We start from the raw sequence: 26,656 nt of genomic DNA on the forward strand, positions 1-26,656 counted from the left end.
TGGTGTGCAGCCTGTGCTGCACTGAAATTCAGACTCTGATGAGGGTGAGAAACGTGGGATTACCTGTTGTGGTCACCTGAACATCTGACAAGTCCGAACTAGGAATTACAACCTGAAACAGCAAAAATATATTTTTGTGTGCAGTGGGGTGTGTGACTTAAGGAGTGCCTCTTGGGCAGCACCAGATAGGGGAACTGGCATCTCCCTGCAGTTCTTAACTCAATCCCATAGCTAGGAGGACTGAGACGTCTTTCTCCTGGGCGTTGGGGCCCAAAGGTGGACCTTAGCTCCAGGCTGACTGGCGTGGAAGTTACCCCAGAGGCTGGGCTCTTGCTGGTGGTACACCCATATTAGCAGCAGTCGGTCCGCTCTCGGCGGTGGGAAGAGGAACAGCTAGCCTGTGTCATGTCTGTGAATGATATCACGCAAAGCTGCCGTCTGCTTCTTCCTCAGTTCAGATTCAAATGACCTGACAACAGATACTGGCTCATCCAAGTAGATAGCACTGTCCCTATCTGAGGTCAGATGTGCTACTATTATTGAAGCCATCTCTCTGTTAGGGAGCACACCACAAAGGGCACGGAGAATGTATTCCATTTTTACTTGGTTCTTATTAAGGTAGAAGTAGTTGTCTGGGGAAACCAATGGACCCAAGTTGCACCGGGTACATCGCCTGGTGCGACTGTATCACAGTGACTGAGCTCATGGCATGGGCAGCGCCCGCCTGAGAATTATAAATCTTGTCAGGCTGAGATGCAGAGCATGTACAGTGCTTGGATGGAAGAGATGTGGGATCAGCTACACCATATATGTGGAATGGGGATGCCTCCAGAAATGTAAACGGTAAATTTACCAGCTACAGCCATTCCGTAGGAGGCGGGTTGGCTAAGCCAGCCTTCTTTGTGCTGTCCAGCTCTAAATACTGTCCATAGCTGGGGATTCCCTAACCCAAGACGGTGGCTTGACACATGTGAAGTGGTTAGCTCGGAGACAAAGTCTGGGAATACTGGAAGGCAGTTATACTCTGTTGTCAGCTTCGCTGGAAGGAAAAACTCCACAAACTGCCAGAGATTTGTAGATGGCCTTTCCACTCTGAGCTTCTCCACTGTGTGATGAAACGTGGAAAAAACAGAGATGTTGTTTTGGCCTGCAAGCGGAGCAGCGGCGGCACACTGAGCCGACAACAGGCTCTGCTGTTCATCCATGAGAATGTCGATGAATGCCCAAGCTGATGTCCAGCACGTCATCATGTTGGTGAGCGTCCGCTGAGGCTAGCCAGTGCTCCCGCGTGGTTTATCCTCAGTCAGTCCAGATATTTGCAGAGACATCGACCAGATACTCCTCATCTTCAGATTTGGAAAAGCTGGAACCCTAGCGAGGGTATTGCAATGCAACAGCCGTTCTAGCACTTTCTCCGTCTTTCCAGGGTCGAGCCCTGGAGCTGGCAACAACATACACAGGCTTACTTTTCCCGGCGTGGTAAGTCCCCAGTCAGACAGGGCAACCTCATGCTGGTCATGCAAACAGCACCCATTAGGACGGGAGAAACAGAAGATTTCTGCTTTGCTTGCTTTGGTTTGGTACTCATGCCAAAATGCAAAGCAACAGTGCTGCACAAGGACACTTGAAATTTCCACTCTGTGGGAAGCCCACACACCAACTGAACAGTGGAGGCTAACACCAACGAGGCAGTTAAACTGACTTCATGCCAGCAGACAGCAGCTCTAACTATCAGTAGCTAGCCCAACTCGGCATCCCCTCAGTTTTTACGCTCAGGTGAAGTGTGAGAACTGCAGGATCAATGTGATCACAGAAGTCTATATGTGTCATCACAGGGCACGAATAGAGGTGCCTTAAGCCACAACATGCAGGGGCGTGATATCCCAAACTAAATGTGTTGTATGGACTGAAAGGGGACTACTATGTTACATCTTAATTGGAAAGATTTTTTCTTCCCTATAGTTTAGACGTACAAATGTAGGGAAAAGATTTGGGGCTCCTCTTAATTAGTAAATACTAAATGTCATTTTAATTCTGCAGAGCTGTACCTCCCATTACAACGCCGGTACCTGGGGAATCGTCCAGGGCCAGTTAAGGCCCCTTTTGGCTCCCAGAGTGTATACGCTGCCTATGGTGCGGTCGATAGGCAAGACCATGGTGCAGGGCAAGAACTATGGTCCCCAGATCACTGTCAAACGCATCTCCACACGGTCAGTACTGGTAACTGTTTTTAGCCTGCAGTCAGAGGTTTCCATACACTCACCACTGGTATGAAGGTTTTAATGGTTGTTTTAAACTGTTCCAGGGTGGAATTGTTGTACTGCATAAAAAAATAGATGCATAACTACTTCATCAGCTACTGATGTTATAAATATAATTTTGTGCTTAAAGGTAAACTTAAAATCCCCTTCTTCCTTTTCACTTTGGTTTTCCATCACATTTGAACTCTGCAGAGGTCGGAAGTGTAAACCAATCTTTGTACAGATTGCTCGGCAAGTTGTAAAGTTGAATGCTTCAGATCTCCGACTTCCCTCAAGAGCCTGGAAGGTCAAACTAGTTGGAGAAGGTGCTGACGATGCAGGAGGGGTCTTTGATGACACCATCACAGAGATGTGTCAGGTATGTAAACATCTGGACTTGTTAGAACAAATTTTATTCCAGCTGTTTACTGGATGTCTGATAGAGCTACTACTTCTTCACTGTCATGTATATCTATCCATAGGAGTTGGAGACAGGAGTTGTGGACCTGCTCATCCCATCTCCCAATGCCACAGCAGAGGTTGGCTACAACAGAGACAGGTGAGAAGACCTTAATGAAACATGTAGGTCAGTTAATGTGTTGGAAGTTGTAGGACTTTAAGAGAGTAACTAATCCTTTGTTTGAAATAAAAGAAAGACATTTCTTTGATGGCATGCGCTAAACTGGATATGATACAGGGAAGATTAGCATGGTCTCTGTGCAAGGATGACACGTAAATTCGTGAAGCGTTTCACATTTTTCAGCGGAGGCTTCAAACCGTGTCTGCCGTCTATTATATTGGGGAACGTTCGGTTGCTAGCAAACGAGATGGACGAGCTAACAGCGCTGACACGGAGTCAGAGGGAATATCGTGAGTGTAGCTTGATGTGTTTCACCGAATCATGGATGCACCGGGGTATTCCAGTGGACAGTGTGTCTTCCACACTGTTCGGGCGGACAGGGACAGCGCCACGAGCGGTAAGCAGAAAGGAAGAGGGCTTGCTGTTCTTGTTAACAAACAAACATAACAATCAAAGACTCGGGCCGTATTATTTGATCAGGGAATTTACCCTTGTAATGTTGGTGGCTGTTTACGACACTGCAGTGAATGCTCAGCCACCTACAGCCGTATCCAGAGCTGCACCACTCCCTCAGGATTGTTTACGAGTCCGTTGTGGCCAGTGCCATCCTCTATGCTGTTGCATTCTGGGACAGCATGCCAACAGACTCAATCAACTGCTCGGCAAGGCCAGTAATGTTGTGGGGATGGAGCTGGACTCTCTTAGGGTGTTTCTGACAGGTGGCTGTTGTCCAAGATAAGGACAGTGATGGACAGCACCTCCCACACACTGCATGACTTGCTAGCCAGTCACAGGAGCATGGACTGAGACACAGGAAATCATTCCTGCCTGTGGAACTCCTCCATCTAATACGCCGTACACACTGCAACAATTACACCCTTTGCACACGCTCTACAGTAAAATAACGAAAGTTTCACAGGTTAGAGTCAAATGTCAATCATATACATTTCACCTCTATAATATTCTTCATATGTATAAGTGAGCGATTTGTATGCGTGTATATTGTGCTATTTCTTAAATGTGTAAACTTTGTAATAGTCTAGTCTGTTACTGTTATTGCCTTGGAGCAACTGAAACCCACATAGTTTCCTTCTGGATTATTAAAGTATTCTGATTCTGATTTTGATAGATTCCTCCTCAACCCGTCAGCATGCCTGGATGAGCACATGCTCCAGTTTAAATTCTTAGGTATTCTTATGGGGGTAGCCATCCGCACCAAGAAGCCCCTGGATCTGCACTTGGCTCCTTTGGTTTGGAAGCAGTTGTGCTGCATCCCCTTGTTGCTGGAGGACCTGGAGGAAGTGGACCTGCTCTATGTGCAGACACTCAAAAGCATTCTTCACATTGAAGACAGCGGCATCACGGAGGATAATTTCCATGAGGTTAGAAAAGCATTTTGATTGTATGTTCGTGTGAGGATTATACTTAGACATTTAAATATTGAAACCACACTAAAGCAAGCCAGCAGCCACAAACACATCCATTCATTGAGCAGCGTTAACTGGGGTTGTTTAATAGAACATTAAATTCAATGTTTGGTTCATTTTTAGTGCAACAGAGAAAAAGCAGATGTCTACATTTAAGAACAGTTGAAATATGAAAGAAAACCTGTGTAATGTTACTTTGCTTGAGACAGGCTTACCTGGGTCCAACCTGGAATTAGGCCGGGGGAGCGGCTACATTGGCAAAGCGGGCTGGGTATCGTCTAACGTTGGGCAATATCTAAAATCTTTCCAACCGACATTCGACATGGGCAGAGCAATATATAGTTATGCACAGACTGATTTGCGCTTTTAGGCTTTATAGGGTGAAAGGTAAAGACCCTACAGTAATACAGAGAAAGCCCAACAATCGAAAGACCCCCTATGAGCAAGCACTTGGCGAAAGTGGGAAGGAAAAACTCCCTTTTAACAGGAAGAAACCTCCAGCAGGCTCAGGGAGGAGGAGCCAGATGGGGGTGAGGAGAGGAATACTGAAGAAAAGACGCTGCAGATGAGAGCTCATTTCTGCCACATGAGCTTTCATGCGTTGGATGAAATGAATAAATGAACAGAACAATGAACGGTTGTTAGATTTAGTGGAAAGCTTTTATAGAAAACCATACAGTGGCCTTTATTTACCATGACTGCAGACGTTATTGACTTGTATTCTATGCTTTGCTTGTCTTTCTAATGCGTTCTCTTTGATAATATAATTGTCATATTCTAGTACAAAGCCTCATTTTGATCTGCTTCTTTTAGGCCATGGACATAACTGCTTTTTAACTACGTGTTCAAATAGAAAAACAGCAGTTTGTCTTATCAAACTCAGATCTGGGGACAAAGATTAATTGTCACTGATCTACAGGGCCCAAGGTTTATTATTTAGGACTTAGAGATGTGGAGATTTTAGGTATATTTTTAAATCATTAATGTAATTCCATCACAGGTCCTTTCTTTATGAAGTGAAGTTCTCTAACCTCAGTGAGCTCTTTGCCAGTACTCACAGTTTTTGTGTTTGTTTTGCAGATGATTCCTCTGGATTCCTTTGTCGGGCAGAGTGCAGATGGTAAAATGGTCCCCATTATCCCAGGAGGGAACAGCATCCCTCTCACTTTCTCCAACAGGAAGGAATATGTGGAAAGAGCTATTGAGTACAGACTGCATGAAATCGACCGTCAGGTACAGAAAAGGCCTTTACACACCAGACATGTCAAATCCATGCGAATATTTTGTGTATTAAAAATATTTTTCGGACTCACCTCTTCAGTACAACAGCACAAACTCCATTTTTCCAGTTTTCTGGATCTGAATAAACAGATCTGACCAATCAGATCACTGCCTTGGGCAACAAATGCGATTGTAAGTCAAATCATGCAATGATATGGAAATAGTAAAATGTTACTATTTTACCTCAGATTGGATGGAGTCAGATTCTCAGTGTTTTAAGTTTCCTGTTTAGAGACATCAGGACGAGCTCGTCGATGTTGACTCTTTTCACAGTGTGTTTTTTTTTTTTCTTTTTTAAAAAAATAAATAAATATGTGTTTATTAAAAACATGGATTAACTTCAAAGTCATAAAAAAGTGTGGAAGTGTTTTAAACCTGTGTTGGGTCAAAGACCCACTTATTGGCCATAGCTGTGGTTGTAACTAAAGACTTCGGATAGACGTCTGGGAAGCATTTTGACTTGACTTTCCTTTGGAGTTTATTTGGGTCATATGAAATTGAACTGAACTTGTACGTCTTGGTCATACTGTTTCAAAACTTCGTTGGCTAAGGACTTCTCAGTCACCAGTTGTTAGCCACTGAGCATTCACAGGGGAATGAACAGATGATCCAGATACAGGAACACAGTGTTTGTCTGCTGTTTCAACATGGAAACCCTAATAACAGCAAGCTGTGTGCAGGACTGGAAACAAACAAGAACGTCTCTTTAGCTGAACTGACCGTTAGATAAAACGTGACTTTGGCCTTAACACGGACATAAGTCTTCTCCTGTGGGCTCATCTCTCCCAGGTGGCAGCAGTGCGTGAGGGCATGTCGTGGATCGTGCCGGTGCCGCTACTGTCCCTGCTCACTGCCAAGCAGCTGGAGCAGATGGTTTGTGGCATGCCGGAGATCTGCTGCGATGTGCTCAAGAAGGTGGTGCGCTACAGAGAGGTGGATGAACAGCACTCCTTGGTGCAGTGGTTTTGGCAGACCCTGGAGGAGTTCTCCAACGAGGAGCGTGTCCTCTTCATGCGCTTTGTCTCAGGTCGCTCGAGGCTCCCTGCTAACACAGCTGATATCTCCCAGAGGTTTCAGATCATGAAGGTGGACAGGGTAAGTAGAGCGGTGCATTGTCATCATGAAAAAATGCCCAATTATTTTCCTTAAATCCCCTGGGGAATCTAAGTGATATTTAGGATGGTTTATTGGCAATGAGCTGAGCAGGGAAAATAACTTTTCTCTGGATGAGGCAGTTCAGAGACAGAGGACCTCAGTCTACGTTTATCTGGGGGCATTTTGGTTCTTTTGTTCTCCCATCTTCAATGGACCGCTGCGTAACTCAGGACACGATTAACTATCGTTATGAGTGTACAATAACATATTTTTGCATTTCCTGGCAGTGTGAATGCTGGAAATTTAAAGATTTTGCCTGAAGTGTTTAAAAATATTTGAAATAGTCAAAGCTGAACTTCCTGAATGAGCTTAATTTAATTAGATTACCAAATTATCAGCCAGCTTTAGTGTAAAAAGTAGAAGCACAAAATTGAAAAATGGGCTAAATAAAACCAAAAAGTCCATCATTTTACTCTAAAATAATAGCCACGGGTGTCCGCTTTCATCCCCGGTTATTGTGATAGATATTTGTCTCTCATAAATGTCCCCAAAGCGCTGCCTCCTCCGTCCAACTCTTCCACAGGGAACAATGTGAAAACCGTCTAAATTTCATGTGAAAATCCGAATCGCAGGCTGTTTCCACACTGTCACGACATCCACATACTAAACTCTACAGATAGGAAAATTTAAGAATTTGTAGACTAGGAGTTGTTGGCGCTCACGGTGAAAGAAGTTTCCTTATACAACAGTTTTCTCTTAGGAAGCATTTCAGAGACAAATTTCTGTCTATTTCAACCTGAAGATGACAGAAGTCTGGGTCACCTGACAAGAGTCACTATAGCAACCGGTCCTCACACCTGCATCCTGATGGGCGCTCTCTCACCCAGCCAAGATCCATCTCAAATTATATCAGTTTTTACTCTCCAGCCATTATCTTCATCTTAAAACGTAGGGCGGTTTGTCCTCAGCCTCACAAACCGACTCTGCCTTCAGGCTCGGGCTCATAGTAGCCCTGGCTACTGTGCCGAGGCTTTGTTCATCAGCACATCACTCCTTCAGTACCTGATTCTTTGGTTTATAAGGAAGTGAACCACTGGCAGGATTTGCGGTCTTTTGTGCGAGACATAGTGAACTGCTGTGCGACATTGAGATATGGAGTCAGCAACAAAAAGAAGATGTTCTGCCTATTCCTGAATAAAAACCACTTTAATAAGGAGTTCTACCCACAGGTCTAAACTGTACATAAGAAATGCACCGTACATATATAGTGATAGAATTATAACCATCACTAATCTGGGAGTTAACATGAAGGCAGATCTTAAACTTGGTCAGAGCTTTTTTAAATTTAAGCCCGTCTTATCAAAGCAGCTTTTTGAGACAGTAATCTACGCCTTTGTTACTTCTAGGCTGGATTATTGTAACGCACTTTATTGTGATGCAGTGCGCCTTTTAACTGGAACAAAAAAGTCTGGGCACATTACCTCCATTCTAATTTCACTCCACCAGCTACCTGTACCTTTTAGTTCTTTTATTTTTAAATCTCTAATTGGCCCTTACCTCTCGGGGCTACTACAGCCATATACACCTGCCTGCTACCTTACGTCCACCAATCAGCAGCTCCTTAAGGCACCAAAAACTAAGTATACATTTAGAGGTGCTTTTGAGGAGGCTGCTCCAAAGGGGCTGTAGCTTTTATTAAATTAGATACAATTTTATTTTATGTGTTTATGCTTTTTGTATATGTACAGCACTTTGTGAACCCTGGTTTTATGTTGGTGTGGTATTATATAAGCTTTGGTCACTGGTGAAATACATAATCAGGCAGAGGCAGGGACCTCACAGCACAGGCGTAGTCCCAGCCTATTATAAGAGTGTGTTGCACATTATTATATATAGTCTTTTTTTATGAATAAAAAATATCAAGACGTCACAGGTTCTGTAGAGCAGTTCATTTAACTTTTAGATTCAAGCTGCGCTTCATATTTTTGGCCACCAGAGTTTCGTGCTGAAAAGCTTCGAGTAATGAAGTTTCATTTGTCCATTAAACATCTTAACATAAAACCAGAGTTCACAAAGTGCTGTACATGCTAATAGCATAAGTAAAGAAAATTAAAATGAGATAAGATAAAATAAATAACTAAAAACCTCAAATAAATTGAAACATGTTAAAACAAATTGAGTCAACCCCTCTAATCAATGCCAAAGGCTTCAGCGAATGAATATGTTCTAAGAAGACTTTTAGATTCAGAGAGAGAAGAGGCCTAACATGCAAGGGCAGATCGTTCCACAGCTTCGGAGCAGCTACAGCAGAAGCACGATCACCTTTAGATTTATACTTAGTTTTTGGTACCTTAAGCAGCTGCTGATTGGCGGACCTAAGGGAACGGGCAGGTGTATATGGTTGTAGTAGCTCGGAGAGGTAGGGGGGGGGGGCCAGGCCATCAAGAGATTTAAAGGCAAATAAGAGAATTTTAAAAACAATCCTGAAACGTACAGGTAGCCAGTGGAGTGAAATTAAAATTGGGGTAATGTGCTCAGACTTTTTTGTTCCAGTTAAAAGACGAGCTGCATCACTAACCCCACAATAAAGTGCGTTACAATAATCCAGCCTAGAAGTAACAAAGGCATGGATTACTGTCTCAAAATGCTGTTTCGATAAGAACGGCTTTATTTTGGCTAATTCCCTCAAATGAACAAAGCTAGATCTGACAACAGCTCTGACCTGGCTTTCAAGTTTAAGATTTGCCTCTATTTTAACTCCCAGATTAGTGATGACTGGTTTAACATACTGTGCCAGCGAACCAAGATCTATAGTAGTGGCCTCAGAAGCGCCACCAAAAACCATCACTTCCACCAGGGTATTTAAAAGTAGCGCAGACTGGGGGGCAGAGCCTTGAGCTTTCACGTCCGTCTTCTGTGTCATCACCACCCAGTGTGGATTTGCCAGACGGAGACCGTCTGTATTTTTAAGATCCGACTTTCATTTTTGATAAAGCGTATAGCTGGGATGACCGTGAACCCTTCCTTCGTTATGCTGCAGTAGGCCGGACCTGCTGGGGCTTCTCATGATGCATGACCACTTGCATGTTTCTTCTTCACTCACATTCACTCACTTTCCATTAAATCATTAGTGTACTGTTGTTTGTTCTTTACCTTATTATATAAAGTGCCTTGAGGCGACTGTTGTTGTGATTTGGTACCAACTGAATTGAATTTAGGAGAGCAGCGTTTGGCCTGCCACAGAACGACACTGTGTGAGGTTTAAGTAATTTGGAATTTGTTGTGTGTCCTCCACAGCCCTACGACAGCTTGCCCACCTCTCAGACATGTTTCTTCCAGCTGCGCTTGCCTCCGTACTCAAGCCAGGCTGTCATGGCTGAGAGGCTGCGCTACGCCATCAATAACTGCCGCTCCATCGACATGGACAACTACATGCTCTCCCGAAACGTGGACAATGCCGAGGGCTCTGACACTGACTACTGATCCAAGCAGTTCTTCACACGCACACAAATAAACTCGGCAGAAATGAGCAGGAACAGCCAGTATTATCCAAACCGCACCATCGTAGGAAACTCTTAAGCAGATGGGCCATTTTCTAATCTGTTTTATGTCGATTAAACAGCACAACTTTTCATTTCTCTTTGTGGTTTATTAGCAGTTTTTATTGACACAAATTCATACGAGAAATGCATTTAGTGTTTTATTATCTTTTTTTGTGCACATCCCATTTTCAGGGCTTCTGAATGGAGATATGTTTATTTGTTTGGAAATGTGTATAGAACCTTATCAAGCAAGCTGTGGAGAAAGAAACACATTGTACATTGTGTAAAATGCTACATTAGGGGAAATGTCATATTTATTGTTTTCATTGCCTATGCCAAGTTTCCCAAACCATATAAAAGACCTGACAATAAATGCTGCATAATTGATTTGTTCTGTTGCTGGAGTTGGCTATTTCCATGGTAAAAAGAAAAACCCTTCATCATAAATGGATTAATTTATGTGAGAAGTACAAAATATCACAAATGCCACTGTGTGACAGGAAGAAATAAACTGGAAAAAAATAACGACCCGAGCAGGTGAAACAGATTCTCGTGACACGGCGCTTTGGGAAGTCCCTCCTTCCCATTTCCTTATTTTTTTGCACATTTGTCATATTTTCATTATTTCGATCAAACAAATGTTAATGTCGAACATAGATGTCCCTAGTAAATACAACATGCAGTTTTTAGTTGAGTCCATTCATTACACGAAACATCCGCGACAAATGGTTAACTTACTCAATCTAAAATGAAATCTTCACTTTAAAAATGCAGAGTTTTTACTGGAGTTATTTTTATGTAATAGTAAAATGTTTTGATGATGAAAAATATGCTAGAACTCAGAAAGGTCTTGATGCATGCTCAATAATCCAGGTAAGGAAATCCCAAAAGGTTGATTGTGTTCATGTGGACGCAGCGTTTTCAGTGGGAGAAACGTTTCATCACTCATCCAGGTGACTGCTTTGGTCTCCGCTGACTGCAGGTTTCCCCGAAATTGAATTGAAACCAGACCTAGTTTTATTCTTGAGATCATCTTCTGCTGGTCTAACAGCACAGGTATACACGGAGCTAGTCTCTAGTTCAACAACCAAATCTGTGAGATTAATATCCTTTCTATCCATGTTTAAACTGCAATATCATCATGCAACATTATGCCTTTGGATCACTTTTCTAAGGGTAAGTGGTAAATGGCCTGCATTTGTATAGCGCTTTACTTACTCCCTAAGGACCCCAAAGCACTTTACACTACATTCATCCACACATTCACACACTGGTGATGGCAGCTACATTGTAGCCTCAGCCACCCTGGGGCGCACTGACAGAGGCGAGGCTGCCGGACACTGGCGCCACCGGGCCCTCTGACCACCACCAGTAGGCAAACATGACCGATCTTGATGAAACTTTGCATAAAGAAAATTAAATACATAAAGCACATATAAGAATATTTTATACAAATACCACAATATATTTGTACATTTGACAGGTCAGCTGAGTACAGGATGGGATGTCAGATTAGAAAGTTAATAATATAAACATGCACATATTATCCAGTGAGGACCATGCACTCACTGAGGGCAGGCAAACTGATGATGACAGTGAGGAAGATCAGAACCCAGAAACAGTTTTGAGGTGCTGTTAGGAGGTCAGGGGTCAGTTCAGGGGTGTATTTGTGTTAGGAACAAATCTTGTCAGAAATACTTCCTCCTAGCGTTTTTCCCGCTCGGTTGTAGGGTCCGCTTTTCTGCAAAGTCGTCTCCACTTGGGTCGGTCAAGGGCGTCGGTCAGATCGGCTTCGATCTTCTTCACGTCGTACTCTTGTCAGAAATACATGCACCTGAATTGTATTGACAAAAGCATTTAGAGCTGTAGTATTGTTCGCTCTGATTTTCTTTCCTGTCCAGGTTCCCAAAAGATAAAATTAGAAGTTTAGTGAAATGAGTAGTCCGCAACCCTCATTCTTAAATCAGACTTTGACTAGACAACTTGTTTAAATCATAGTACTGATCCCATCAGTTTTTACATTTGTTGGGATTCATTTCTCTAAGGCTCATATCTCATAATTAGAATCACATATTTGTGTTTTATTTTTTACTTGACATTGCTATACAACTACAGGCCATTTACCATAAAATGAACCCAACACATTTTACAGTCACTTTTTACAGCAGAACTTTACAAAAACAAATTTCCATATTCTCCAGAATTCTGTTGTTCATGTTAATCATGAACATCACACACAGTACCAGGTCTTTCCAGTGGTGCCAAATCCTGGACGTTATGCTGGAGCCCCAACCTGTGCATCCAGTTTAGGCGCTGGCTCTGATGGTGGCCTGTCGGTACCTATCGGCTGCCTCCAGAGTCCCACAGGCTAACCAAGCCCGGTAGGCTGGTTACCACCACGACAGGCACCAACCACTTTGCGGCCACAGCTCCGTGCAGCAGCTTCGGCAATGGAGCTGCTGAACGTGGTCCATTCGGACTCAATGTCCCCAGTCTCCCTCGGAATGCTGTTGAAGCTCTGCCGGAGGTGTGCGTTGAAGATGTCACGGACTGGGGCCTCTGCTAGACGTTCCCAGCACACCCTCACTGTACATTTGGGTCCTGATCCAACTCACCACCAGGTGGTGATCAGTTGACAGCTCAGCCGCTCTCTTTGCCCGAGTGTCCAAAACATATGGCCTCAGGTCTGGTGATACGATTACAAAATCGATCATCGACCTGCGGCCTAGAGTGTCCTGGTGCCATGTGCACTTATGTTTGAACATGGTGTTCGTTATGGCCAAACTGTGGTTTGCACAGAAGTCCAATAACAAAAAACCGCTCGGGTTCAGATCCGGGAGGCCGTTCCTCCCAATAACGCCCTTCCAGGTCTCACTGTCATTGCCCACATGAGCATTGAAGTCTCCCAGTAGGACAACAGAGTCCCTAGGAGGAGCACCCTCCAGTGCCCCACTCAGGGACTCCAAGAAGGCTGGGTACTCTGAACTGCCGCTCGGAGCATAAGCACAGATGACAGCCAGGACCCGTTTCCTGACCCAAAGGCGAAGGGAACAAACCGTCTCGTCCACTGGGAAAAACCCCAACATACCAGTAGCAAGCCGAGGGGGTACCAAGATACCCACCCCAGCCCGCCGCCTCTCACCAGGGGCAACTCCAGACTGAGACAGAGTCCAGCCCCTCTCTAGGAGACTGGTTCCAGAGCCCAGGGCAAGCGTTGAGGTGAGCCCAACTATATCTAGCTGGTACCTCTCAACCTCACGCACTAGCTCAGGCTCCTTCCCCACTAGAGAGGTGACATTCCATGTCCCAGTTGCCAGTCTTGGTAGCCGGGGATTGGTCCGCCAGGGCCTCCGCTCCTGTCTGCTGCCCGACTCACATTGCACCCAACCCCCACGGTGCCTCCTGCGGGTGGTGGGCCTGCAGGAAGATGGGCTCATGTCCCTTTTTCGGGCTGTGGCCGACTAAGGCCCGGCCACCAGATGCTCACCCTCGGGCACCCACCCCGGGCCTGGCTCCAGGGCGGGGCCCCAGTAAACCTAACCCGGGCAGGGTAAACTGTTCCCGATGGTCTTTTCATAGGGGTCTTCTGAATTGCTCTTTGTCAGGACCAATTTGCCATGGGAGACCCTACCAGGGGGCAAATGCCCCCACACAACATAGCCCCTGGGATCCCTGGGACACACAAACCCCTCAACCAACATAAGGTAGCGATCAGCGGAGGGGCAAAAAAATCCCAAACAAGCAAATTTACATCTATGATTTGATTTCTTTGCATGTGTGGATTGGATGGGTTGTTACTGAGATGAGGTGATGATTTCATGTCAATAGCGCCTTTAGAAATATATTTACTAAGAAAACTGGTGACGTATTCAATACTTGCACTTAGTTTTACCTGCTGTATGAAAAGATATGCTGTGTTTGGTTGTGATTGTCTCCACTACCTTACAAAGGTATCGACCTAATTAAAAGGAATGACAGTAACATCTCACATCCTCTGGAAAAAGAATGAGCAAACACGCATCCTTTTGCAAAGCTTTTATTTAGGTCTCTGCTGGACAGGTGGGATTTAGATTCTATGTAAATTTACAGGCTTGTGTCTGTTAATGTATATAAATATATAAATTTCCTCTTCTATGTGCAAACCAATAAGCACGCCAAAGCATGAAGAATAATTAGTCTCCAGGTCAGGCCTGAAAAGACAAGGAAACATTAACCATAATGTGTTATTCACACTATTTATATCCAATGAAAAGTAAAGCTGATATATAATGTTGGATCTGGAGACTTTGCTATGTCCAACTGTTTGTATTCACTAACCAGACACTTTATTAGATAAGCTTCCTCAACTGCACATGAAATCAAATATTTAATCAGCCAGTGACATGGCAGCAACTCAGTGACATGTAGGCATGTCAAAAAACCCTCAAGTTCAAACTGATCGTAATTTAAGTGATTTTGATAGTGGCTTTTAGTGCCATGTAGGCTGGTCTGATTATTTCACAAAATGCTGATCTACTGGAATTTTCCCACATGATCACCTCGGGGGTTTACAGAGAAATAGCTGCAGTTCACTCTTTTGTTGATGGTTAGGCTGGTTAGACTTCTCTGACTTTCAAAGTGATAAGAAGAGAACAGTGCCTCAGAAAAACACTGAAAATGTAATGCTTCTTACCTGACTGATTCATTCCACCTGTTGGTGCTGAAGTAACAGAGTCTAGAGGAAAACAAATGCGCCTGGTTAGCATTAGAGCTGTTAACACTAACACAGTTGACTCCCTTTCTTTCAGGCCTCAGTTTGTGCCATGATCCCAAAAAGAAATGACTAATTCTCAGGTATGAATAAAAAAATAAACAAGTTTTCCTTTACAATAAACAGGATGGAAATTAAAATGAATACATCCTACCCTAATACTTAATACTTAAAATATTATATACAGGGTGGGCCATTTGTATGGATACACGGTAATAACATGGGAATGGTTGGTGATATTAAAGTCCTGTTTGTGGCACATTAGTATATGTGAGGGGGCAAACTTGTGACATTACCAATAAGTTTGATGTGTCACATGGCCCTCGTCCTATTGAAAAAACAAAAGTTGTATCCAAGATGGCCGACTTCTAAATGGCCACCATGGTCACCGCCCATCTTGAGGAGTTTGCCCCTCACATATACTAATGTGCCACAAACAGGACTTTAATATCACCAACCATTCCCATGTTATTGCGGTGTATCCATATAAATGGCCCACCCTGTAGTTTATATAGCCATTTAAAGTAAATGTATTTTAATGTAAAAATTAAATGAAAATAATAAACAGTGCAACATTTTTTCTAATGAACATCAGGGAATGCCTCCCTTGTGGCAACCCCCCCCCCCCCCTCCCAAAAAACAAACAAACAAACAAACAAAAAAAAAACTGTCACAATTATATAAATGAGAATAGTTACTGTGATGTTCACAAAGTCCTGTTTGAGATCAAGAAAAATGACGAGTGGGTCTGACTGTGAAACACTGCTTCTTCATTTGCTAATGAGGTGCCAGTCACAAGTAATTAGTCAGTGAGGAGCATAGAAAAATAATATGACAGATTTTCAAAATACACATGATTCATTTCATTCAACATGACCCTAAACTAGCGGCGAGCAAATGAAGCTTACTGAAGCTTGTATTTAAAAAAGGTTCATCACTCAAAGCTTCCCAATAGCTTTTGGTGCCACCTGGTGGGCAAAACTATGAAGAGCAGCTTGAATCTACAAATTAAAATGAACTGCTTCATTATGATTGCCCACTCTACAGAGCTAACAGCTAATAGCAACCTAATATTGGGCTGCCATTGTGGTGCTTTGAATGTGTATTTTGGGGGGTGCTGCCTGTATGTGCCTCAGGTCCTTGTTTCAAACTGTAACAGGGGATTTGCGGTTTTAATAAGATGGACAAGTGTCATAATGCTGGATGAGCTCATTAACCATTACAACTAAGTAAGATGCAATACAATAACTACAACTTGAAAAAATACTTTAAAACTAATGATAATACGTTCAATTAACTTCAGAAGTGTCGGGATTCATCTTTCATGTAACACGTGATGCTCAGTGTCTGAGGTCACATCTGAAATCCAGCAAAGAAGCCGGCGCTCATCAAACAGCATGTTGATGTTGGTTCTATCACCACATTTTGGAGGCGACTGGAAGAGGGAAATAAGGTCGGTTAAGTCCACGCTCCAGGTCATCCTAAAGGATCAAATCAAATAGTGCCTGAAGAAGTCTTCTTCACAGCACTCACTAAAATGGAAGGGATCCTTAATGCTAAACCTCTTGGCTAAATATCATCTGATATTGCTGATCCTGACCCAATTGTACCCATTTTCATGGTCATGGGGCACCAGGATGCCTCGTTCCCACAGGTGGCATATGGACCAGGTTAACTTTATCGCCAGTTAAAGATGGAAACAAAGCCAGATCATTGCTGAACACTTCTGGACCCATTTCATTTCGAGATGCCTCCATGGCGTTCAGCTCAGACAGAAGTGGTGTGATGCCACCTGACCTTGCTGTAGATGAAGTCGTCATGATAGTGGACTCTCAGCTGCCCAGGGCCATGTGGCTAGTTGGGGAAAATCTCAAAATTGTTTCTTTGGGTGGATGGTATAGTGTGGTCAGTGGAAGGGCAAGTAAAAGATCACACTTACACACGACCAAGCTAGTTACCCTGCCTCAGATGCAAGATGGGAAAACCTTATAGACATTTTTTGCTATGATGTGCATTTGCAGTGTAAATACAGGGGTGGCTGTATATATGTCCCTGTTGGTATGGACTACATTACCCAGAACCCCTTGCCTAGCATCACAGGATTGATTAGCCCTTGTTCTAGCTGGTCTGACTCAGCTCCTGGGCTGACGATGCAGGAAAGAGCTGTTGGGAACAAAGGCAATAACCCGTCCTTTGTTTGTTATGACTGGTGTCTGTGGCATAAATGTGAGATTATGTGGGTCATGTTTAGGATGCTTCTATTTTGACCTTTTCAAAATATTTGTTCTAGCTACCGTTGGGGCACGTGCTAGTTAGTGAGAACCATGGTGACCCGATTAAATCAGTTTCCGGTCCTGCTTCATCTTTATTTGTCACATCTACGTTCCAATGTGACTTGGAACAGTCTACTGTAGGTGTGTTACCCACTGGCTAACTGCCTCATTATTCATATTTCCATCCCTTGTGTTGGAGTTCCATCTAGTGATACGTTTGGGAAGTGGTATACTAAATGTGAGCGCTCCTGAAGAGCAGACTTTCCCCATATAAAACTGATCATTTAATTATATCTGGTGCAGGTTGGAGTCTTCCACGAACAGCATCAACATGCTGGTGCAGACGTTTTGTTTTGAAAATTACTTCACTACATTCTCGGCTAAAAAATATTTAAAAAGTGCAGGTGGTGACACACAAACAGGTTATTTTAAAACTTAGCTTACAGTTTAGAGTACCACCACCACTGCCGCTTGTGATTTGAAATGCTAGAGACTGCAGTGGCAACATTGGCCCCATCAATTTGATGTGTGAGGTTTACATGTATTAATTAATTAGTTATTACATTAGGTTGTGTAATATAATAAGTTACATTTAATGTTCCTTGCTAGAAAGGTTTGGTGTCAGCTGGCAGGCTTGGTGCAATGAAGAAGGTGCCTAAAAAGTACAGTAGGCCGTCCAAACAGCCAAGCAAAGACTCACAGCCTCGGCCAGCTGCTTGAAGACGTACACCAGAGAGATAGAAGGCAGGAGAATAAACCAGCTGTTCTCCACAGAACCAGCCACGGTTTACTCTCAGTGGCAGGGGAACAATATGAGCACAGAACCACCGAGGCTGGAGATGGAGCGATACTGGAAGAGCATATGGGAGAAGGATGCAACTCAGTTTCTAGTGGATCTAAGAGCAGACCACAGCAACCTCCCTGAACAGGATCCAATAACCTTCACAGTGGCAGACATCCAAGAAAGCATCTCCAGTATGGAGAGTTGGACAGCACCAGGCCCAGACATGGTTCACGCCTACTGGCTGAAGAAGCTGACCGCACTATGACATCACAATGATGCCAAAACAGGCTGAGAGCAGCATTTTCTAATAAAAATATCCTAAAACAAAGTTTCATATCTCAGCATGGTGTGCAATGTTTCCTTTAAAAAATGAGGAACCTGGACAAGTGGAGGACAAAAACAAAAAGACCTGGCAGGCCGAAAAAGTCTAACTACAGTTGATAGACAATATCTGAAAGTTATATCCTTAAGAAATAAGGATAGGACCAGCGAGATACTCTATTGCCCATGTTTACTGCAGCAATTCAGTTCAATTCAATTTTATTTATAAAACCACCAATCACAACATTATTCCCCTCAATATACCTTACAATAAACCTTATATTGTGAGGTAAAGACCCTACAATAATATGTTAAAACTTCAACAATCAAATGACCCCTTTGAGCAATCACTTTGTGACACAAGCTACACATCTCACCTGTCAAACTCACCTGACATTCTGGCCAGCTCAATGCTGTAGTCAGAGAACTCATGCCGTTTGCTCACCGAGCAAACGTGAGTCCCAAAGTCCTCCAGTCTGGCCTGCAGGACGGTGAGCGTGATGTTGCCTGGGCTGTAGCTGATGGTGTAGCCAGCCGTGCAGTTCTGAAAGGCTTTGTGTTTGATATAGTGACACAGCAGCTCATTGAGAGGACTCCTCCACTGTATGGATAGCTGGAAGATATGCATCTGGTCCTCATAGTGGTATGAGCAAGGCAAAGTGGCACGCTGGCCCAGCAGGCAGAGCAGTTTCCCAGTGCTACCTTGAGACACAAGAACTCAGGGTTAATGTTTTTGAAGATGCTCAAATCAGCATTTTTTAATTTTATACACATACTGTGGTGGTTCATTTACAAACACAAGTCTAACTTACGTGTTTTTAATTAGAAATAATCAAATTGTTACATGCTTACATTTAGACAAAATGTCAGAAATCTGCACTGTCACGAATGTGTTTTTCACCAAAAATTGAAAACCAAATTTTTCATGATTTGTTGGGTTAACCCTTTGGGCTCCAGGATATAATTGGCCATTTTTGTTGAAATTTGGTGTTTTGGTTTTTTTTTTTTTTTTATTATCAATGACTGGTTTCTTCCTGTTAAAAGGGAGTTTTTCCTTCCCACTGTTGCCAAAGTGCTGCTCATAGGGGCTCATATGATTGTTGGGTTTTTCTCTGTATCTATTATTGTACGATCTACTGTAAATATAAAGCGCCTTGCGGCGACTGTTGTTGTGATTTGGCGCTGTATAAATAAAATTGAATTGAACACACTCTATTAAGATAAGATAAGATAAGATAAGATAAGATAAGATAAGATAAGATAAGATAAGACTTTATTGATCCCACAACGGGGAAATTTTTGCGTCACACAATTGCATTAACACAATTTATCTGTAATCACACAAAAAACAAAAACTCTAGTACATAGGTGTCAAACTCTGGCCCGCGGGCCAAATTTGGCCCGCAGCCTAATTACATTTGGCCCGCGAAGCCAAACCAAATTACTATTAGAGCTGGCCTACTGTTAACCCTAGGATTCCCAAAGTCCAGCTGCTTTGGATTAAGGACTTTCTGACAAACACAAAGGGTAAGGGTGGACCCCCACATCTCCTCGGCCATCAGCACTAGCTCTCCTGTGTGCTGAGCCCCCTGCTCTTCACGCTATACACACATGACTGTGCCCCCGCTCACCAAAGTAACACCATAGTCAAATCTACAGACGACTCCCCTTTGGTGTGGGTCATCTCTGGGGAGCATGAGTCCGCCTAAAGGGATGAACTGGAGTGGCTGACAATGTGGTGCAGGGACAACAACCTAATCCTGAACACATTTAAGGCGATTAAGACCACATTAAACCACTTTACATCAATGGGGATGGGGTGGAGATGGTGTCGGAGCTCCTCTTCCTGAGAGTTCACATCATGGAGGACCTGTACTGGGGTGTGAACACGACGGAGATGGCAAAGAACTGAACACCCTCGCTGCCTCATGAAAAGCAGGAAATATTATAAAAGACATCGCTCATAATCTGTAACTGTCGCCATCAGGCAAAGATAGAGACGCATCAAAACAAAGACAAATAGACTGAATAGCAGTTTCTACTGTGTAACTGTCAGGGCGCTAAATGACATGTAATCACCTCCAATTTAACCTGACAAGTGCAGTGCAATGGATCACATCCTATGCAATAGTGTTACATGTGCAATAAGGTTTTATAATACTACCTTTGTTTTTATAGTATCCTTTTGTAATCATATTCTACCTCTACTTTGTGACACATTTTGTTGTACTTGTTACAATGACAATAAAGATTTTTGGATCCTGATCACTTCCTGTTACAATGCACAGTGGTGTTTTTGTGCAGCTTATCTGTGTTTAACTAAAACTTACTCAGTGAAATAAGATGTTCTGTATAATCTTCACGTGTTTTATCCAAAGTACACTCTCTGTTGGCTCTGCAGGCAGAGCCAGGAAAACAGGATGGCTGGGTGACAACGAGGAGGACGTGTACTCTAAATAGAAGGCCGCAGTTCACTACCAACCCATCCATCTCCCAATTAATTTTTCCCACTTGCTAAGGAACAAACTCCAGTAACTGGTGATTCTGTTTTGAGACATGTGAAGCTAGAACACCAACAAACTGGAAAAAAACTGGTGTTGTTGGGAGACCGTCCATCCCACTTTGAATGGCGCAGCTCTCATTTCTAGAAATCTGGCCAAATTTATTTAACCCACCAAAACGTCACTATTCAGAGTTGAAACCAGAAAGCTGACCTACCTTTAAAAGCAGGCTCAGACCATCCCCAGCTCTTATTATGCTGCCTTGATGACATCAAACAGTGGATGTCCTTAAATTTTCTAAAGCTAAATGAAAATAAAACTGAAGCTGTCATTTTCAGCAACTTTGTCAATAATCCCATCGACAGCACTCTGGGCCTCCTTTCCTGCTACTGTCAAACACATGTAAAAAACCTCGGTCTCTGCCTTGATGGTTCTTTTAAATTGAATAAGCAGGTGAGTGCAGTAGTCCAATCCTGCTTCTTTCAGTTAAGACAGCTAGCTAAGGTAAAGCCAAACCTCCTAACATCTTTGAACGTGTTATTCACCTTTTCCTTACTTGCAGGTTGGACTACTGCAATTCATTGTGTTTTGGTCTCGATCAGGCCTCCATTCATCATCTTCACATGGTCCAAAATGCAGCTGCTCACCTGCTAACTGGTACCAAACGGAGAAAGCATATAACCCCAGTTTTAGCTTCTCTACACTGGCTTCCTGTCTCCTACAGGATCCAATTTAAATTTGTTTCTAAGTCACTTAACGCTCGAGCCCCTTCATACCTGTCTGAGCTCCTCTCTGTTTATGCTCCAATAAAAACTATGAGGTTTAGCTCAAAATGAATGCTGTCCATCCCACGGACTAATCTTAAATCTCGTGCCGATAGAGCTTTGTCTGTCCCAGACTTTGGAATAGTCTTGCCCTAAATATTAGATCTGCACAAACATTTGCAATTTAAATCACTACTAAAGAGACATTTTTATGCCCTGGCTTTTAACACACTATGACCCAAGCATTTTGGTCTTATTTGATAGTCTTAGTTATTGTTTTAATTCTTTTATTGTCTATCATTGTTTTATGTTGTTATTATTGTTGCACATTGTTTCTTTTTAATGGCATTTTTATATTGTTAAGCACTTTGTGCAGAATCGTCTGTCTGGAAATGTGCTATATAAATAAATTTGATCATTTCTTAATAACATTTGCAATAATGTAAATTATTGTAACATTACAATAACATAATGTTCCCTTACAGGGAGGAGGTCAGCGCCCTGACACACTGGTGCCAAGACAACCATCTCACCCTCAACGTCACAAAGACAAAGGAGTTGATGGTGGACTTATGGACTTCCAGAGTTGAAGAGAAGCACACTCCATTACCATCAACAGCGCTGCTGTGGAGAGAGTGAGCAGCTTCTGTTTCCTAGGTTTACATCTGGTGGGTGATCTCACATGGTCTGTTCACATGAACAGAACAGTGAAGAAGGCGCAGCAGCGCCTCTTCTTTCTCAGGAGACTGAAGAAATTCGGCATGAGCCCCCGCGTCCTCAGGACCTTCTACTACTGTGCCATTGAGAGCATCACTACCTGGTATGGCAACAGCACCACCTACAACCGCAAAGCTCTCCAGAGGGGTGCGGTGTGACGAAAGGATAATTGGAGGTGAGCTTCCCTCCATCCAGGACATCTACAAGAAGCGGTGCCTGAGGAAAGCGGGGAGGACCATCGAAGATTCCAGTCACCCCAGCCATACGTGTTCAAACCACTTCCATCAGACAGGAGGGGCTGCAGTACCCGGTCCCAAACCAGCAGACTGAGGGACAGCTTTTTCCATCAGGCCACCAGACTGCTGAACACTTCATAGAAACCTCACTTTCACTTCCTGGAACTTTGACACTTATGCACTCCATATTGCACATATATACCATTTCTTTTGCACAATATTCATACTGCTGACCTCTGCATGTTTTATATATATGTATATCCATATTTGGAATACATATTCATTAATGTGGATACATTCTTATATTTGTACATATATTTATTCTTATAATTCTGATATTCCTGTTCTTATATTTGGCTTGTATCTTATGCTTCTTGTATCACTGTTGCTTGTGAAGCTCGCACACAACAATTTCACTCACATGTGCTGTACCAGTGTGCCAGTAATGTGATGTGACAATAAAAGGGATTTGATTTGGTTTAATGGATTGCACAGCAGTGGTGAATAGATCTGAACACAGTAGATGTCATTCTGAAAGTGCTGTTACTAAGTCTGTTATCTTCTTCAATGCCATGTGCCAGCACAGTGCAGAGCAGCTACTTGGATGCTACTCTGACAGAGGCTGATTACCTTGTAATTAATAATATTAATATGAATATTTACATCTTCACTGTGTATGACTGGATACTGTAGCTCCTCTGAAAAAGAGAGCCTCAAATTAGAACTCTCAATGCTCATCTTACAGCAGATAACTTATAAGTTGGAGAGGAAAGGGCGTCTCACTAAATTAGAAAATCGTCATTTAGCCTGGAAAAATAGTTTGCTGCTTTATTAAAAAGCCCTCTGTAAAACTAGAACGTCTTACTATTCAAAACTGATTGAGGAAAATAAGTTCAACACTGTAGGCAGACTGACCAAAAGACATAGCTTTGTTGAGCCAACCATGGTAAATGGACTGGTTAAGGTTAAACCTTAACCAGTCCATTTACCATCAATGTGTCTTTTAGACCCGATTTCTACAAGTCTGCTCCTAACATCTATGACCCCTATAATGCCCTTTGTATCATATACATGAGTTTCTGAGACCTCAGTCTCATCAACATGATCAATACTTACCATAATATCAAAATGTTATGGACAAAACTCTTTTTTGTCTAAAATTAACATTGTTGTTAACAGAAAGTTGCATTTTGTATCAAATGTGATACAAAAAAAATATAACAAATATATAATTAAAATAATACACAACATGACATAGCAAAAAAAAATGTGTGGATTTTGTTATAACGGTTATTAAACATCACAGCTCCAAAAAGTCTGAATTGTTTGATTGGGCTGGGTCTTACAGGGTTAATGCACTAATCCTAAATATGATCAGCCTATCTCTATTAATTAGTCTTAGCTAATTATAGGCCAATCTCAAACCTTCCTTTTATCTGATCATGTTTTTCAAGTTAAGTGATATTTGTTTGTGGCTGTGTGGTTAAACCTACCTCCTCCACCCACGTGTGACAGAATCAGTCCAAGGTACAGTGCAGCTGTCCTGCTCTGTTCGAGAGGTGTTCTCCACATTTGTTAACAGATTGACTCCACAAGTTCAAATACTTACAAGATTCTAACACAGAGAACCCTGAGCCCGAAGATGAAAAGTGCTATCATTTTTGTTTTTGCTGTGGTGTCAGTTTACAAGCTCTGGCTGTAGGAGTGCAGAATCTGAAGACTAGGTAGACGCAACGTAATCTGATTCTTCTGGATCACAGAAAAAAAAATCTTGTTGGTGTTTGTGAAAAAGGAAAAATGAACAGACTTTATACCGCATGTTTCAGTAGAATTCAAGAACAGTGTGTATGGACTACAAGATGGCAGAAAAACGTCCAAACTTCTAGTGAGAAGACCTTAAAGAAAAAAAACCCACTACATGAACAATCCGGTTGTTCAGTGATGACGTGACGAATCCTACTTCCGGGTCTAAAGTAGTCTGCGTTTAATATGGCTTTTGTGTTGTTAACATGTTTAATGTTTTGTATTTTCTTCTATTTGATCTCAAAAAGCTCCTAAAACAGTCAGTGATCACTGTTGACCTCCCTCGGCTTTTATTACCGCTAATCATTTATTTAAGCTCAGTTTTTAAAACCTTAGGATGTAACTACAGCCCAGCCCATGCAGCAGTATATGAATGACTAACGTCGTATTGTGGATGGATTATCTCAGTTGTTCTCCTGGCTGAAGTTTGGTCCTTTTACAGCATCCTGCCATGCGATTACATTTGTTCCTGACCACCGAGAACACTCACGGTAACTTTTATCGAGTGGAAAAAAAGTTAGCTTGTTTATATTATGCTAACATAGCTGTGTCGCTAGCGGTCACGTAGCACATCATTATATACCAGCTAGCCCAACTTCAGTAACCCTACAAACGTCACTGCTGTTTAGTTTTCTGTCTTCATTTATGTTGGAAGTGATAACAGAGCTGTACGTTTTAATTTGTTTCCAAAACCCCGCAGTCAGGACATGCTATATTGTATTTAGATAGAAGCTAGCGAGCTAACTTCCTGCTAACTTCTAACTCCGTTAAATGTCATAAATTCCGTTTTCATGGATGCCTGGATGTTAAACTCAATTGTTACACCTGGTAGAGCAGAACGCTGATCATTTTATTAAAGATGAAAGACTTTAGACAGTTTTTCAACTCTCAGTAATGCCACAGTGATCGTTTGATATATGGACCTGCAGCGGAGTTTAGACCCAGACACGGCTAGTGACGTCAGACTGAACGACCGGATAGAAACAGTCACCAAATCATACCACAGAAAATACATGAAAACTGCTATTAAACATTGTCCCAACAACTCTGCCACAGTAGAGGAATCATGTTTTGTCTTATGTCAATCCTTTACCCTTACTGTAGGTTTGCCAAGCTAAGAGAAAGGTCACCACTATTGGGCGAGGGCTCAAGTTCCTCAGAGTATGTTTTTCCCTGTCCTTGTGATCCTATGGCATTTCTGTACCATTGGTGTTTTCCTCATACGAGTTGTAAGAAGATCTTCAAATGGACCAGCCTATTTGTTCAGTGGTTATACTGACTTCATTGTTTGTAATGTGATCACTGTTGAGATGCCCAGGATCAGATGATATTTGATTTTCCTTTACAGGGTCAGGATTTGCAGGAATATAAAAAAATGGACTTCATTGAAATGTGAAATATGTCATCTTCAACTGTACCAGTGTAGACGAACGTAGCATAGCCAGCAGATGGTCCTGAATACCTGGGAAAACAGGCTGGCTGGCTGACGGTGAAGAGGAAGTGTAGTCCTAAACAGAAGGCCCCAGTAAACTGTTCATGTCTCTAATCGTTTTCCCCCACTCACCTGCCGAGGAACAAACGCTGGTATTTTCAATTCTGTTTTGAGGCATGTGAAGCTGGAAACACCAGCAACCATAGTGAAATGTCTTCCAGTCGCCAGACACTGAAGGAACCCTGAAACTACTGACTAAAGATACGTGTAAATGATGTCAAATTATCATTTTTGTCAGCATCACACTTGACACCTGGTTACGTCAATTGGAGTTCATTACAATTAATATTTAATCGGTGTGTAACTTTGTGAAAACAATGTCATAGTTTTCTCTTGTCCCCTTCCCAATCGGACCAGGAGGGACATGTTTAGCCACGTGCTCTCCTTAAATTACTGGCTGTCTGAGTGGTGTCCAAAAAATTATGTAGGCTTTATAGATAAAGACTGCATCTGCTCCCAGACCACCAAAAAAAACCCCCCACTAACAAACCAAAAATGAAAAACAAATGATTTAAACATAAAAATTCACAAAGAAAAACACCATAATATCCTCAACTGCAGCAAAGAGTACAAAGCTTAAGTGTAAAACTTTTCTCTCTTCTTATCAGTAAATGATTTAATGATTGATCAAAAAATTGATTTACTCTGTGTTACAGAAACCCAGTTTTACAGGTTTACTGACCCAATCAGCACTTGCAAAACGATGGCTCTCTACTGAGACAATTCAAACTGATCAACACAACCACATCGACTGACGGATGACAAATTCTGAAGGATTGAAGGACCCCCTATGAGCAAACACTTTGGCGACAGTAGGAAGGAAAAACTTCCTTTTAACAGGAAGAAACCT

General features: G+C 42.5%; 2 protein-coding genes, 1 non-coding gene and 1 pseudogene across 10 annotated transcripts in view; 3 read left to right on the top strand and 1 right to left on the bottom strand.

Annotated features, from left to right (window-relative positions):
* Positions 1 to 10,552, top strand: part of herc1 (HECT and RLD domain containing E3 ubiquitin protein ligase family member 1) — a 94,312-nt gene extending 83,760 nt beyond the window's left edge. For all 8 annotated transcript variants that reach the window (XM_085463108.1, XM_085463160.1, XM_085463134.1 and 5 more), the window contains exons 73-79: positions 2,041 to 2,210; positions 2,454 to 2,619; positions 2,723 to 2,799; positions 3,950 to 4,202; positions 5,328 to 5,480; positions 6,318 to 6,623; positions 9,921 to 10,552. In XM_085463108.1, the coding sequence (XP_085319234.1) occupies positions 2,041 to 2,210; positions 2,454 to 2,619; positions 2,723 to 2,799; positions 3,950 to 4,202; positions 5,328 to 5,480; positions 6,318 to 6,623; positions 9,921 to 10,106 (1,311 nt within the window). In that variant the 3' untranslated portion in view covers positions 10,107 to 10,552. The remainder of the gene's footprint in view (positions 1 to 2,040; positions 2,211 to 2,453; positions 2,620 to 2,722; positions 2,800 to 3,949; positions 4,203 to 5,327; positions 5,481 to 6,317; positions 6,624 to 9,920) is intronic.
* On the top strand, positions 2,896 to 3,000 carry LOC146719303 (U6 spliceosomal RNA). Its single transcript, XR_014921762.1, has one exon. It is a non-coding gene; the product is annotated as a U6 spliceosomal RNA (small nuclear RNA).
* A 3,653-nt stretch (positions 10,553 to 14,205) lies between the features above and the next one.
* Positions 14,206 to 24,378, bottom strand: LOC146719304 (uncharacterized). The gene is made up of 4 exons (XM_085456133.1): positions 24,001 to 24,378; positions 18,684 to 18,991; positions 14,838 to 14,879; positions 14,206 to 14,355 (listed from the first exon to the last, which is right to left on the bottom strand). Exons 1-4 carry the CDS (start codon positions 24,081 to 24,083, stop codon positions 14,297 to 14,299), a joined length of 492 nt encoding a protein of 163 aa, XP_085312259.1. The 5' UTR covers positions 24,084 to 24,378; the 3' UTR covers positions 14,206 to 14,296.
* A 949-nt stretch (positions 24,379 to 25,327) lies between these two features.
* LOC146719305 (uncharacterized) lies at positions 25,328 to 26,305 on the top strand (annotated as a pseudogene).
* Positions 26,306 to 26,656: the final 351 nt, after the last annotated feature.

Source organism: Copadichromis virginalis, linkage group LG1 (assembly GCF_057382275.1).
Source record: "Copadichromis virginalis isolate Kocher_CV1m ecotype Utaka linkage group LG1, C_Virginalis_male_GT1.1, whole genome shotgun sequence".
Taxonomy (NCBI): Eukaryota; Metazoa; Chordata; class Actinopteri; order Cichliformes; family Cichlidae; genus Copadichromis; species Copadichromis virginalis.